This window comes from Melospiza georgiana, chromosome 6 (assembly GCF_028018845.1).
Source record: "Melospiza georgiana isolate bMelGeo1 chromosome 6, bMelGeo1.pri, whole genome shotgun sequence".
Lineage (NCBI taxonomy): Eukaryota > Metazoa > Chordata > Aves > Passeriformes > Passerellidae > Melospiza > Melospiza georgiana.
This window is the reverse complement of record NC_080435.1, coordinates 41,730,327-41,745,402: the sequence shown is the minus strand read 5'-3', so window position 1 is coordinate 41,745,402 and position 15,076 is coordinate 41,730,327. Positions and strand designations below refer to the sequence as shown.

Here is a 15,076-nt window from a genome sequence, read left to right as displayed (position 1 = left end):
TTGAAATTCATTCTCATTTTCTCAATACAACCACTGCTTCAAAATGGGACAGGCTATAATAGCCAGAGAGATTTGCAGATCCATAGCTCAACCTAACAGTCACCCAAATTTCCAGAAGGATTGCCAAAAACCTAGAGATATGAGAGTTTACTCCATTTCTCAGTATCCTGAACCAAGTCAATCCTCACAAGCAGAACAGGGCCAGGTAAAGAAGAGTAATTGCCATAGGAGTCTTTGGAGCAAACAGAATTTTTTAAACAAGTAACTACTTCAATACAAAATGCATTTCTTCATTGTAGTCTCACAACAGATAACAGTTGTTTGTGTGTTTTAATTACAAGTGGCATCTGCTGCTCTGTAGTGGATGAAGGATAAAGAGGCCACAACAAGCCTCAACTAGAGGAGAGATTGCTTTGAAGTTTAAATAAAAAGTCAGTTCAATGCTTGAGGTTCCACATTCAGTAGATCTGGAACCCCAACAATGCTGCTTCTGTAAATCCAAAACAGTGAGTCATTCCCATACAGCTACAACACAGCTGACAAAAGTACCTTGCAATTTTAGATCTAGCCCATCATCTTCCTCCATCTGAAGGTCATATGAAATGTGAAAAAAACCCCAACAACTGTCAGTCCTTAAACTCACAATCACACTATGTGCCCCTTGCTAGCAGCCTCCACACTCAGGCTCTCCATCTTTCCTCATAAAAAGAGAAAAAGAAAAGACTGAAACTGTCTTATTGTTTCTGGGTATGGCAAAGAGTGAATAATTAGCAAGAAATAAAAGAAGGAAAATTCACCAAATTGCTACTATTCATCAGACTGCTCTCTGATAAGCAGTTTCACAGGCTGCTGTCACCTTTTTTACAAGCTAGGTGCGAATACATGCCAAAGCAGACAAAAATCTATTTATGTAGATTTTTACCCTAGACTCACTGTAATAGCTGATTAGGATGCCAGTTACCATGTGCACTGCTACATACATACACAGCGGATTAAACCATATAAACACTAAAAACAACAGTGTAAAGATTGTTAGTTGTTCACCATTTATGACACAACCATCTGTACTTGTGGCCTGTTCTGACAAAACGAAGACAGACGTGACAATCTTCATCAGATTCCTTTCAAACCAGAGAATAACTTCCATGAGAATAACATTTTATGCAGTATTTCTCAGACAAGCTCTACTGTGCCACTGGGGATATTATTCCAAATCGACTGTACTGCAGTGGAAATTAACTAAACACAAGGACACTATCCATGCCTTCCAAGTCTCAGATCACTGAAAGGTCAAAGGACCTTTACCACCACAAATCATCTTCCTCCCTAGGCACTGGCTATTGGTCACTGAGTTGGATGAAATTCTGGTCTAATCCAGTACAGTCAACCTTAACTTCCTCCAGATTTCCTTATTCTACTGCCAGATTTTTGCTCTTATCAGGTAAAGGCCTCATGCTTTAGGGCTCACACTGTTCAATTGTGTCGTGTGGAAAACATTAATTTTCAGTCTCTCTAAATATTTGCATAAGTTTGCCCAACTTAATTTTGATAAAAGTCATTTCCTAAAGTGCAAGTTAATTCTGAATTTTCTACCCACGTTTTGTTGTTCTCAACAGCTCAGTTATGGTATTTAGGCCAGTTAGCCTCAAAGAGCAGGATTAATACCAGAACTTTAATACTATAGCAATACAATAGAGACCCAAGGCACTTCTACAGTAATGTAGTTTTTTGATGTTCATGCAAGGGTCTCTGGGAAAAGATACTTTACCAGAACTCATAAATACTCACAGTCTTGAAAGTACGTGAGAAGACATGGAATAAATTTAGTTGCTTGGTTCCCAAATAAATATTATCTCTAGCTGCCTTTTCTCATTCCTGCACTGAGGAGGGAAACAGCATCGACATCTCATCTGCCTTTTATTAGCATCTTCTGATTTCAGCCAAATTCAACTCAAAACTTTCTGTGGATGGTGGGGGGGTGAGGCGACAGCGGAAGATTTGTAGCTGCATGTTTAAGAAAGAAGCTAAATTCATCACAATGACAGGGGATAGTGTTGGCAGAGATTTGAGCTATTTATTCTTTTAGGAAAATCCTATAAAGAATGACACGAGGAAGCCTCTATCTGCAGTCTTGTTCATCACACTGGTGAGGAGTCCGATAACAGATGTATGCAGTAGCGTGATTTAGTGCCGGGAGCTGGCCCCTGATGTGTATTAATACAGCGGCAAAGCGGAACGAGCCCCTCTTCATCACTCATCTCTATAAAAGAGGTGGAATCCGAGATGGCCCGATGTTCGGCACAGCAAGCCCATTTGTTCTGCTGACTGATGAAGCCAGCTCAGGCTGTGTCCTTCACCTCCACGGGGCACTCAGGTTGCAAAAAAGGAGATCACTGAAGCAGGACCTGGTCAACAAGTGAGACGAGAGCAGTTGGACTCAGTGAAGGAGCTATTTAAAGGTGAAGAAATCCAGCACTCTGTGTCTGCATGACAGGCACGGGCCTGTATTCTGATTTACCAGTGCTCCACCTTTAGCAGAAGTAAAATGCCACAAACATAAAAAGCCTCAGAAGTGAAAAAAATGAGACTGCCCTGACTCCTCAGGCACTCCTCATGTGAACCCCAGTATATGACATTTACATGGGGGTGAGTAGATACGTGGCAAGGGAGAAAAATCTTTATCTCATCAGTATCCAACAAATGTAAGAGTGTCCAACTAATTCTACATCATGGCAGAAAGATACTATGTATCTTTTTAGACATTAGTAATTCCGTAACAAAATCTCCTTTGACAGAAATAAGACCAGATTCCAGAAGTTTCCAAGTTATTTGTCCAGGTTGTGCTTCAGCTGTAGTTATGAATCTGTAGTAGAACATCATTTAGGACACAACTTCAGTTACCCAATCACAAAAGTTTCTTTCTACAAGTCAGTATTGCAGCAAACCCTTCCCATAGCTGTTCACTTGGCTGAGGATATTTCTAAACAGGATCTCAGGAAGGGATCTTTGCAATTTCTGACCATTAAGGACTTTGCAGACCTTGTCTCTTGATGATCAGCCTAAGCATGCTGCCCACACTCTACTAACTACACTTCTTCCTTATTTTGTAGTACATAACAATCCTCTCTCCCTCATCCATAGTAAGAAAGCTTTCCAAGCCCCTGTGCTATTTCCAGAGCTAAGCTCCACTTCAGATGCACTCTCAACTCTTCAAAAACTGTTCACTATACAATTTGCCTAATCAGGTAAGTACAACTTAAATAGTACTTTGAAACATGTAGGCATAGAAACAGAAGCTCTCTGAACAATAAATAAATGGACAGGTAACAGGGGACAGTGAGACATTAGCACTCATACCACAAAAATCTAGTATTCCAGCACTAAGATTCTGTGGTTTCAGATACTATCCCTTTTACTACAGAAGTTCAAACATCTCAAAATGGAATACTCAAAGGCCAGGAAAGAATAACCTAAATAAATAATCAATAATAGATGAGACTTTTGCTGAAAAACAGATTAATAATGTTCTTTTCTCTTTATTTTTTTAGTAAAGAACCTTTCCAACAGTTTGCAATCCAGATCAGTGGCCTGGAGAGAAAGCTCAGCTTTCTTCCCTACTTCATTATTCTGTCTATCCATCAGCCCAAGGAAGAAACACAAACTTCCCTCTATTAATCATCAGTTCATTTGGTCTTCCCCACTGTTTTTACACCTCTATTTTTTCCATCATCTTACCCACTACCTTGTTACTGGATTACAAGAGTTATTAATAAACTAGTTGGAAGAACATGTATCAGAGGATAGTCGCAAGATAGGGTAAGGTCAAAGGACAGAAAGGAACATGCTAAAACCCACTGTGTTCACCAGATTAAAACTTTTTCATATTCTGATGACTAATCAATGACTTTTCAGAAATCTGCCACATGAAAATAGACCAGTATTTTAATGACTACATCCCCATAACAAGAAAAAACTATTTTCATCCAAAAGAATAAGACAACCCCCAAGGAGTACGTGGTTTCACCCAATGATTACACAAAAAATGCCAGATTTTTGCTCCTGTGAAATTGTCTACAAATACCCTGATAAAGGACATCAGAGATACCAGCTAATGCCAGCCCAATACTCTGTGCATACTGATCAACTGCCTATTATGAACTCCATATTTTAGGACAGTGGAAATAACACCTTATGAAGAAGCAGATTACTATTCACAGTAAGGTGAAGCACTGCAAATTAACTTACCACTGCTACACTGCCAAAAAATTGTTCAGTAGGCAGCTTTTGATGCTATGCAAAAACACAATATGCCCTCTCAACACACTTTATTAGTTTCAAACCAAAGTAATGCTACCTTTGCCTGTGGTGCTTCGCTAAAAAGGGGCATGACTATAAAAATGCTGGAGGTTACCTGATGTTGGGCTAGACATGGAGGCTGCAGCTGGCTTTCGTTTCCTCTTGATGTCCCTTGAACATGGTGGTCCCAGATGGACATTTGCTTGCCTATGGAGAAAATAAAACAAATTAAACTCAGTTCCCATATCACATTTCTGTAAGACTGACCAGTCACCTCCAGCTCCTACCTTCCCATCAGCTTCTTAACTAGTAAGTATCTCAACCCAAAAGTTTCTCAGGGAGTTTTGCTCACATTCTTTGTCAATATAAATTATGCTCCCATTTCCTTTAAGGGCTCACACATAAACTTCTCAGAAGAATAATTATTCCTTAGCCTTTAAAGCCTTCAACCTTTTGGTTCTGTATTAATTCCAAACTAACTCCTTGCATATATAAAGACGTAACCAAGCAGTGATGTGATATGTGTCCTACCATCATTTCTATGGAACAATAACAAATGTCTGCAAGATTGCTCTTTATGTAAACTGTGTAATATTTGCTCCTTAGTCAGAAATTATTTTGCAATCTATTTGGTACTGTAGAGTCATCTTAGAATGTACATATAATGCAAATGTCCACGCAAGTTGTTTCCATTACAGTAGTAAGTTCATAAAGTTAGGAACACAAAGCTGTCTCATGTGTTTTTAAAATCATTATTTCCTTATTAAAGTGCTGTGCAAACAGCTGAATCTGACTTATGGCAGCCTTGCTGCACCCCTAAACTGGCTCAAATGCTTAATCTGTTCTGTTAACATCAACTGTTAAGTCTGAAGCCTACTGATGGCCATTTCAGTTTAATCATTTGCCAATTAAGAAGTAGCTATTTGCCAATTAAGAATAAATCTGTATGGGTGGAACTGACTTGAACTGAGAACTCCTCCAAGTCACGTACCTGTAGGAAGCAGAGAATTTAATTCAGAAATAACAGTCTTTGCAGCAGACTAGAGAAACCTTCCCTGGAGGTAAAAAAGCTTTCAAAAATAGTGGCACATCTACAGAATGCACATTCAAATCTCATGTCTGTACACCAAAGTGACTTACCTCTAAGTAACTCTGTGAATGCTAAAAACCGATTTTGTACATGACTATAATAGTGGCTATACAGTGTTTTAATACAGCTTTTAACCATGTATTCTGAAACATCTAAACACACATAGCCTGAAGAAAAGATTCCGTTTTTTATTTTGCATCAGTGACACAGCATTAGATTACTAACTGCAAGACTATTATATAATTGTACGTAATAATCCAATTAATTTTAAATAATGTAACAACAAAAATAAATTTTAAATGTTCCCTTTTTTATTTTTTGAACTTATACCAACATTAACCAGTTGATCCTAGGAGGAGTATGTACTATCATTTCCAAGAGACTTCATGCAATTTTTCCCAGCTCACAAATGCTACAGCTAGATTTTGCTCTCTGCTAACATATTTTAACATCTACCCTTACCTGATGATTACACAAGGGGTAAAAAAAAGAAAAATAAAAACAGAAGAATCTTAAAATCCCTTCTTGTAGTGCACGTAAAGACAAATCATACTTCAGCAGAAGATTACTAGCAAGAATGCTCTATCTAATAGCTGTATCTAGTAAGATACAAAGGCTCAGAGGTCATAAATTGTCTCAATAACATGTTTTTCTTCCAGGTTTATCCCTTACTGATCACCCACACTTCAGTTAGTAAATCAGGAACCTATTGATTATTCACTGGCTCTGACTGACCCAGTGGTAAAAGTGTCATTTCAAGAGGCTGGTGCACTTTACAGGCACCATAAATCTGCAGGGAATCTCCAGGTAGTAAGTACCTTGGGAGAGAGAAGAGCAGAAGATTGCATTCAGGGATGATAGTCCTCATTAAGGCCTGGACAGAAAGGATGTCTGAGGTATAACTTATGAAATATGGAGATTTTTGGTAGATAGCACACTTTTCAATGTAAATTTCTAATCACTAGCTTGCATGAAGGTCTACATCAGTGAAGTAACGGAATTCATGAATCTCAGTTTAAAAGCAGACTCCTATAGACTGCTACAAACACCACCACTAGGAAAATCAAGTCATGGATATGCACAGCACCCACCATAGCAGTGATAGGCTGAACTATAAAACATGAAAATATCACAAGTTGCAATGATGAATTAATGCTCCTTCCAAAGCTGAATTTTAACAACTCTTCTGAACAATTAAAAATTACTCTAAAGTAGACTAGAACAGTAAAGGCTGACAGAAAATGCATATTTGTGCATTGTCACAGCCTTCTGTGAAGAAGTTCGAGACCAGAACGTTGTGAGATGAAAGATGTGGGCCTAAACTTATAAAGTAAAATAGAAGTTACACTGTCCTTACTAGTCTTCACTCTCTTCTGCTAGGCCTCCATGCTTTCTTCAATTTTGCATAAACAGTAATGAGAAAATAATTCCCTGGTTTCTTTTGGACTATGACAGGTTTATCATAAGAAAAAAGCAAAGTTGCCTGTTTAGTCACAGATGGATTTGCCAGGTGACCAGAGACTAACATGAAAATGTAGTTTACAATCTAGAGATAACAGAAATTCTAACCCTGGAAGAGAAAAAGGAGAACACACTTAGAGAAACAAATCAGGATCAAAAATGTGGCTGTTTTGTTGGCTGCAAGATATTCAACTCACACAGCAGTCACTGCCAGGAGTTAGTGAATGAAAAATTACACATATATAGGAAAAATGGCTTTCAACAATATGAAAAGTCTATAGTGTCTTTTTGACAGTGATAATATTTTTTGTAATGACAAACTAAAGGAATTATTCAGGAAATACTTTTTGTCTTTTGTTTTTAATACAAGTACTTATGGTACCTAAATCTGCATGCAGGTCATGCTCGAGAAAAAACAGGCTTTGTTATGCAGAAAGATTAAATTCATGATAGTCTCTAATGTGTCAGAAGTAATGCTTCCTTCCATTTCTTTTCCACACTTATTCTATGACTTTATTTACATGATTTTTAATGATCAGTGCTTGCATACATAGGATTCCCATCTCACTTCTGCAGTTTGAGATGACCATGCATGGGAGCTTGCCACTATTTCACATCTACCACAGTATTTCAACAGAAAATTAGGATTGACAATATAATCTGTGGGAGACAATACAGAGCACAAGCAGATACCATTGCACAAAGAATCTTACAAGACAGCATCAGGACCCTGAAAACTTCACCATCTGTGAAATCTAAATTGTAGCATGAAATCCACTCTTTGAAACTTCAGGATAAAAACCAGCTCAATCTTGCTACAAAGGTCTCTGAAAAGGCCATACAGAGCTAAATATGACAACCTGTGGCCTTCTTGGAGGCAAGAGGCACACTGCAGACTTGGGAGTGTATGCCTCTCACTGTCATCTCACATCATCCAGCTTGTCTGCTTACACTCTTTATTCTAACCCTATCCTCAGAAGAAGCAAGGCATTATACAGTGAGAGGCAGTCATTAGTCTACTACTAGAAAAACAAGGGATGTTATTATCCTCATGTTAAAGTGAATGTTAATAGAGACTGCCTTTTAACAAAGATACTGCTACTAAATCTCCACACTACCCAGCTGTTGCTGTTGTGATGCTTTATTCAGAGCAAACACAAGCCAAATGAAAGGCTCTTTCTCTAAGCCCTGAGGTGTTACCTGAGGCTGTTGATGGTGGCTTTACAAAATTAATAGTAAAAGCAGACTTCTTCCTCCTCTTTGACTACAGAGCCAGCTGGGCACCAGTCTAATCTGCACATAACATGTGTAAATCAATACAAGTCACTCATCCTATCTGCATGCAAACCTCCCACATGCACAAGTGGTTCTTGCTATCACATCCCAGTGTAGATATTCCTGATGCACAGCAGTCTCCTATGCCCTGCAGAGCCTCATGGGAAGGCTTCTAGAGCACATTTGCAGATTCCAAAATCTCTAATAGGTCAGCTTACTTCTTCAATCATCCAAATATCATAGATCTTCAACAGCATCAGTCTGTTCCCCAAGTAAGCATTATAATGATGTGGCAATTTCATTCCTAAAAGTCTGCATGTGGCAAATGCAAGTGAATGCATTTTCTTCTTGTTTTCCATGTAAGCACTCTAAGCAGAGATGTGATCCCATATATTATATTCCCTATTTTCACACTGAATCACACTGTAACTGTGCCAGAAAGACTCCTACTGTTTGCCAGATCTGCTGAGTACATAGATTTGAAATAGCAAGTAAAACAAAAAAATTCTGAAGCCAAGGGGAATTTATTTTTCACTCCAGAGAATTAGGATTCATCCAAATGGGAATATTAGGCCCCAGTCAACTGCATGTGACACTAGGTTGATAGCTGCTGTTCATTGCACGCCTGTCAGAAGAATTCAGTTATATTCCCAACTGCAATATTAGCCAGGCTTTAGCAAAGGAAGACATGAAAATCCTCCAGCTAAATGGAAAATGAGTAAAAAAATAGGGAGAAGGGCTGCCTAGAATGAACTGGATACTGTTTTGCTTAAGTGGGAAAAGTACGAAATTGTGGACATCTGTTCACTCCTCTGGCTGCCTCAGAAAAGGCCTGACCTTGCAGGCAATCCCTGTATTTCCACACGCTCAGGGGTAAGAAGCAGAAATATCAAGATCTCTGGGTACAGATACAGAAGTGACAGAACAATATTTGTTTTCACAAGAGTATTTCTAGAGCCAGAACTAGAATTTGAGACATTCAAGTCTGTTCAATTTAACAGCACCACTAAACCCAGAGTATGGAGCCACTGGCAGTAAATGAGGAGATCACGCATGCCTTTACATCTTTATCCCATGTTCCAGGCAAGATGACAGACTTGCTTCTAAATCAAATTAAATTCTAGATTTACAGTTAGTATTAACAGAGTACATGCAAAGCATTTCTTTATATGTGCTGTTCAAAGGTCTAATACAATTCTTCAAGTCTCCACCTTCAACATCTGCCTGCCATCCAAGGTCCACTTTTCCTATGACCTCCAGTGGGAACATTTAATTGCTTTTTTTCACTCATAATCCTATTTTCAAGGCTAGGCAAATAATAAATGGCATTAGGGACAATTTATCTTCTACCTTTCTCTCTTATTCTGCCTGCTATTCAAATTAAAGGGAACATCGGTTCTAGGCTCTTCTGAAACTCTTATCCTGCCTCAAAGGAATAGCATTCCATCAACCAACAACCTACAATATCTTCTCAGCTACAGAATATTGAATAACCAACATCTAATAAAATATTCAGCTTCAGCCTATACAAAATCCTCTTAAGTAGAAGAAGCTCAACAACAAAATTCTGCTCAGATCGCTCCTCCCAGAGAGGGAAACGGGCAGAGGGGAAAGAGGGAAGGATCCCTTGAGTTGCCTGTGTAAGTCTCTACTTGCTTGCTTTTAGCAGTCTGCATCATGAAGTCGAAACCTTAACAGACAAGACATGATTAGCAAACGTTTTGTGCTCTTAAAGGAGAGTAATTATAGGCATGTGAAAAAAGAAGAGATCCCTGAGGTACTCTTCCTTGCATGCCTCCCGAGAGGCAGCCGGGCCATTAAAAATTCCATGATGAAGAGGAAAAACAGTCTGGGAACAGCCAGGAGGCAATACAGCAAATTAATACACCAGCCATCCCTTGGGAAGACTGCAAGAAAGCAGAAAACTCTCCTTGCTTCACAAAATAAAATTATACCACTAATGATAACAGTCACCACACACACAAAACTGCTTCTAATGATGGGTGTGAAATTCCCAGTGCTGTGCATACACTTTGAATGAAAGCTCTTCTCATCACAGACATAAATCAAGATAGGTAGTGTATGATTTATACTGCCTTTCAAATAAGACTTCCCAAGGAACCTTCCACATGGGCTTGTCAGTGTCAAGGAGGAGGTTCCTTCACAATCCTCAGCTGCACTCAGTATTCTGGCCTTCAGCTCTGCTTAAACAAAAATACTGGGTTACCAGTCTTCCAGATAAACTGCACCAAAATCTACCAGTGAGACAAAGAAAACAGCTCCATAGCAGAGAAAAGACTCCATTCTAAATATACTCCACTGGACACACTCTGTCATAGCAAAAACCAAGCAGTGAAAGGGGATTTTGCATGGCATAGCAGGCATCAGGTTGAAGAGACTGGATGGCCACAACATCAAGACCATTTCTTTTCCAATATGTTTCATATTATTTGAGAGAATTTGCTTCCCACACACATGCACATCCCGTTCTAACAAGTTTCAGAGCAGAATTTCTCCAGGATGAGGTGCAAGCTGTCAGAAGCTTCCTGAAGCACAAACTACTGAAATTGATTCCAAACATGGCAAAAGCAGATGTTAACTGGGGCAATAGCTTATCAGACTTAGAGAGATCAGCTGAACCTCCTGTAAGAAAATGAACTACTAACATGTATGCTTGGCATGTAAAGCTAAAGAAGAACTACTATTAAGATGTTTCTCTGAAGGAACAATCTCCTTCTGTGCCCTTAGCAGCATCTTTACATAAAGGAAGTTCCTTGTACTAAAGCGTTCAATCCTTGCCACATACGTGGGGCCACAAAACACATTCATTTGTTTCACATTTCTTTCTCCTATAAAGGTTCTTGAGTACATCTCACACTAAAATAGGAACTACTTTCTCAAATTCCAGGCATTTAAAAACACGATTGCATCTGGGATGGCACAATTTCTCTGTCAACTCAGTAACAATTCATCAGTGATTATGTTTGTCAGGACACCAGCCATCTGTTCATTAAAGGAGGGAACCAAGCATATATATTAACAGGTTACCTACGCTATACACGCAGAAAAACCTAGCAAACACAATCCCTCAAGGTTTAGAAATCCCTTACAAAGAGCTTGGCTTTGGAAAGGGCCTTCACTGACCATCACAGAGGTAGAAATTTTGCCCAGTTTGAATTTGCAAGCAGGATTTGTCCAGCTCACCTTTCTGGAAGACAAACTTCTATAAAGCACCAATTAAAACACTGGAGACAAAAGAAAGGCTATCCTAGCTGAAAATTAAGAGACCATTCAATCTTCTTGCTTCCCAGGCAGAAAACATCCCCAGAGTGGGGCAAAAGCACAGAAAGAAATCAATTTGCTGATGCACAATCTTCTGAATTCCTTTCATTCTCGTCCAGTTGAACATTTAAGAGCTGATTTCTTCCTCCCTCCCCTTTTCCAGCTTTAACATGCTGGCTACAGCAGCATGAGGTCATGGTGCGACATCGCAGAATTCCCTGCAGAAGCCAGTGGAAGAGAGGCTTTGCTGGGTGGGTGCCAAGCTTCTGTTCAGACACATACAACCTTAGTACATTTTTCATGCTCTATTTGCTAATTAACAAGGGAAAGAAAGCCATGAAGCTGAAAGTCCAGACATTTCTTTCAGATTGGGCCCCTGGTACAAGTACATAAGCAGAATTGTGTCCAAAGCAAGGCCTTCTCTACTTGCACAGGAAAAAGAGCTCAAGGGCACCTTACCTTTAGACAGTCACCTGCAGCACAAAACCAGGAGTCACCTCTAAGGCCAACACTTGAATTTAATTTAAGATTAGTCAGCAGAAGGTGCCTGAACAGTATATTAACCCAAACCATGCAGACTCATATAATCTGGCCAAACCAGATCTAAATTTCAGCTATTGCCACAGAGAGGTATCAAGCTTTAGAGGTCACCTCAGGTGAGTTCTTAATCTGCTCAGAGGGTCTGTTTTAGACACCTAGGATAGCAAAATGCTTCAGCATGTCACCTACACCAGTTTGTCAGCATTTTCCCTCTCATCTTGTTCCAATTTTAATAGTGGGCAATGATACTATGACCATTTGTACCTATATAACAGACTTACAGCAACTCATGGCACATTTCAAAACACACTGCAGTTATTTCTAAAGGAACAGTATGTTCTGCCTGTCTGTCATACACTGTTTCATATACTGTAAGCACTTAGTTCATTGAAATTCTCAAATAAAGTGCATTGCTACATTTTGTGCTAAGTTTGGACCTGGACTTCCCAGGGAAAAGTGTATTAAGTTAAAGGTCCATTCCTGTTCAGATCACACAGTACTACTGAAGACATCCAGGAGAGGGAAGTGAGACAAGCCCAAGAAAGCAGAGCAAGGGAGTTACCTGGCAGTGCAGTGTGCTGGTGAGCATCTTCGGTGGGAAGCATCAGCAAGCACATCCAGAGAGTAGAGAGGAGATAATGGATTGAACTGGAAAGTCAAGAGATTTTATTTAAGCAAAGCATTAAAAGAAATAAGTGTCCAGATAAAGTTCCTCATATCTGTTCTGTTCACAAAGTATAAGGAGACTTTCAGCTGTCCACATAGTAGAAGGAGACCTTTCTGGCACCTCAACAGGTAAGACTAGATGAGAACAGACTCACAGTTCAGACAAAAGGCTAGCACAAAAGGTGAAACAGCAAATCTCATAACCACCTTCTCACAACAGACAGCCTCAGCACACTCCTCTTCCAGCTTGCATTATTAAAAATGCTGGTTGATTAAGAACGTAAGTGCTCTATTGCTGCACACCGTGAGAAAAAAAATCTGCTTCTCTTTCAGACAGCCTCTTGTCTGCCTTCACATTGCACAGAAAAAAGTCACTGTTATGAATTGTGCAAGCACAGAGCAGTTCCTGTATCCCCAGGGGTTGTATGTATCACTGAAACAGACCTCTAGAAGACTCAGGTCCACCAGGTTAAGGTCACAATGAGCACCCATTCATTCCATGGCAAGTGAGTTGCTCGTTCACTCTCCTCCAACCTCACAAGCTGTCTTTGTAAACTGCTTAAAACAAATTTTTGAAACAATGCATGGTCAGGCTACTCTAAGCTACTCCATTAGACATACACTAGACAAATCTTGAGGGCATCAAACCTGTGCAGGACAGCTTGTACAAAATGCCGTGGTCAGGATTTTTAATGGTCAGGACAGAAATGGAATAATCTGGTCAATCAATGCATGGAACAAACTTTACTCAATATGTAAACAGAAGCTTTAGACCGGTAGTCTCTCTGAGGTACCTGCTTTATATTTCCATTTATTATTTCCTCTTTATTTATAATTCACACCTCACACACAAAATTAATTTCCATCTGCTTTGCAAAGTGCTACACCAATCTCCAGAACAGCTTTCTTGTATTACTAGCATTACTGATGCATTTTTAATTAAGGAAAAAGGAACAATCCACACCTATAGCTGGACTCCTCATACAAGCTGTCTGCAACTTCAGAACTCAGTACTAGGCCTTTACCCTCCACCTTCCTGAGAAAGAAGATGCACCACAAAGCTGCTGCTAACAGGGAGCTCCTCCTGAACTGGGACTGCTTGTTTGCTGTCAGTAACACTGCAACTGCACAGCAGGGAGAATCACCAGGAATCCTCTGTTACTGGAATGGCTCATTCAAGTTCATTTAAGAAAAACAAAAGTTACTTTTGGTCATTTTAAAGCTTATGTAGTTACTCTTATCTTTAGATAAGAGTATAATTACAACAATATGAAAGCAATCTGTAAAATGTTCTCACTAATGGAAAACATGCAATTGCACAAAGGTTTGAAAATTATTTCTTGCCATATTTGCATTTTTAGTCACCTGAAAGGGAAAAAAAATCAGTCCTACTGCTCACCAACCATAAAACAACTCATATAGGAATAGAAAGGAGTGTGCATGGCCAAGAGCACTGCTACAATATGACTGCTCAAATGGAAGAATGTTTTTTTTGCTCTTTGTTATCAAGAACCTGAGCTTTTATATCTTAAAAGTAAAAAAAAATCTCCTACCACTGAAGCTGAGAAAGACTTACTGGAGAATATCAAAGTGCACACACAAGAGTTTCAGTTACAAGAATGCCTATTTCTCTTGCTTATCACCTCTTACATTTTCCTGCTATTTAACTACATTTTACAGCTATTTAGCTACAAAATTTAAGCTCACCATTTTTTCCCTTCTCTGTGGATGAGACTCTCAGGTAGAAGCCTGAGCCAAACAAGACAAAACAAAACATTTAAAAAGAGAATAAGGTTCCAATTCTTAGGGAATTTTCAGAGGCCTAAGCTCCTCCTGTCAAGAGGCATCTTCCCTCCCACTCACTGCCAGAAAGGATGGCAAACACTAACCTGAAACAGGGAGATAATTAAAAGTATAAACTGGGCTATTCAGTTTAAATAGTCAATACAACGCCCAGGAAATGGGTTGTGTTCAAAGTCCAGAAGACATCAGTTAACAAAACGAGAAGGGACAGGACTGCCTTACCTCAAGTACACAGGCCACAGTGTGTGAGAAATCAGAAGCCAGCACTGTGTCCTTCCTAGAGAGGAGGGAACCAAGAAAATAAAAAAGGAAAAGCAGAGTGTCCTTACCTGGTTGCGGTCTCTCTTCCCCATGGATGATAACCAAAAACTGGAAGGAGGCAGAGTTTCAAGGACAGGTGGGCAAAATGCCAAGGAATGAACATGGAGGGGAAAAGGGATTTGGGAGGGTTTGGGATAAGAAAAGAAGGGGAAAGGAAGAACAAAGATGGAGAGAGAAGGAAAAAGATTAAACATCATCAGGAGTCATATTAAAAACAATGAATTTCATATCCAAGGAAAAAAATAAGGTATTAACAGCTGGTGAAGGCTGGACCCACGGCACTACAGTCAAGACGTGCCATCCTTACCTACCCATTCCCCAGAACAGCATTAGGGAGATGCC

The 15,076-nt window shown here is 39.5% G+C and overlaps 1 protein-coding gene across 5 annotated transcripts in view; it reads right to left on the bottom strand.

Annotated features, from left to right (window-relative positions):
- GPATCH2L (G-patch domain containing 2 like) overlaps positions 1–15,076 on the bottom strand; it is a 43,556-nt gene that overhangs the window by 13,956 nt on the left and 14,524 nt on the right. For all 5 annotated transcript variants that reach the window (XM_058025731.1, XM_058025728.1, XM_058025730.1 and 2 more), the window contains 3 exons: positions 14,743–14,782; positions 12,507–12,592; positions 4,412–4,503 (listed from right to left, as the gene is read on the bottom strand). In XM_058025731.1, the coding sequence (XP_057881714.1) occupies positions 4,412–4,503; positions 12,507–12,592; positions 14,743–14,782 (218 nt within the window). The remainder of the gene's footprint in view (positions 1–4,411; positions 4,504–12,506; positions 12,593–14,742; positions 14,783–15,076) is intronic.